Source organism: Sinocyclocheilus anshuiensis, unplaced genomic scaffold (assembly GCF_001515605.1).
Source record: "Sinocyclocheilus anshuiensis isolate Anshui unplaced genomic scaffold, SAMN03320099.WGS_v1.1 scaffold1089, whole genome shotgun sequence".
NCBI lineage: Eukaryota > Metazoa > Chordata > Actinopteri > Cypriniformes > Cyprinidae > Sinocyclocheilus > Sinocyclocheilus anshuiensis.
Genome location: NW_015555709.1, coordinates 1329804 through 1330772, shown reverse-complemented (window position 1 = coordinate 1330772; position 969 = coordinate 1329804). Strand labels below are relative to the sequence as shown.

The window sequence follows — 969 nt, the reverse complement described above, 5'->3', positions numbered from 1 at the left end:
TATATACAGTATAACAAACTCTGAACAGTTACAACATCTAGACTTTTTGATTGTTTTAAAACCAACAAATAATGTCAAAATGACTTTTAAACATTTTAGTACTATTGGTATTCGAGTCATTTTGTATAAACTATTTTGAATAACATAAAGACCCGGACAGTGTTCGTCACATCAGTGACTCTTATGCAGATTTTTGTGTAGGATGGATAAAGAGTCTCATTAGGGTTTCTCACAGATGATCGCGTCTTTGAGATAAACGTCCAGAGCTCTTGTCATCTTCACAGGGAATTCACATCACTTCAAGGCAGCTGTCAGGTTCAGTTGCGCGACTGAACAACACAAATATCGAACTCAAATATCAAAACCTTTAAGAAGAAGTTGAAAACGACAGGCTGATATTAAGCTCTTCGGAAAATCCCTACTTCAGTTCATCAGTGAGTCACTGAAAGCACTGCAGTAGTAACTGGTGTAACGGAGCGAAGCAGATGGAGGGATGCGGACAGCTCCTTCGAAAGCATGAATGAAAACCGAGGCGAATCAATGCGAACAACACCTGTGCTGAAAAAGCACGTGTTTAAATGTACTCTGACGGGGACATGAGTTGAAACAAGCTTAGATACAGTTCAGAAACAGGATATGAAAGGAGAATAGTGGTCGCGTGCAGGGATTTGTATGCTCTCGCACATGCACGCGCTCCTTTGCTGCGGCTCTTGTTCACACAGATTTGTAAAATACAGCATCAAAACCGTTTGATCGTCAATCTGCATTTAGTCTTTGCTCATGCAAAACATAAAACATGCGGTTCAGCTTCGTTTACCAGCTCCGTTGTCATGTTCTGCTGTGTGGAGGCAATCATGTTTGCAGGATTCAGCACAGATCCAGCTTCTAATGCAGTTCACTGCTCTTCCAGCACTTCAGAGCCTTGCTTGAGTTCGTGCTGCAAGTTGCTCTAGACACCCCACTGGCGGA

At 42.1% G+C, this 969-nt stretch overlaps 1 protein-coding gene across 2 annotated transcripts in view; it reads right to left on the bottom strand.

Annotated features, from left to right (window-relative positions):
* The window catches only part of LOC107671862 (inactive dipeptidyl peptidase 10-like), a 59217-nt gene extending 58282 nt beyond the window's left edge, over positions 1-935 (bottom strand). For both annotated transcript variants that reach the window (XM_016464855.1, XM_016464857.1), the window contains exon 1: positions 818-935. In XM_016464855.1, coding sequence (XP_016320341.1) covers positions 818-856 — 39 coding nt within the window. In that variant the 5' untranslated portion in view covers positions 857-935. The remainder of the gene's footprint in view (positions 1-817) is intronic.
* Positions 936-969: the final 34 nt, after the last annotated feature.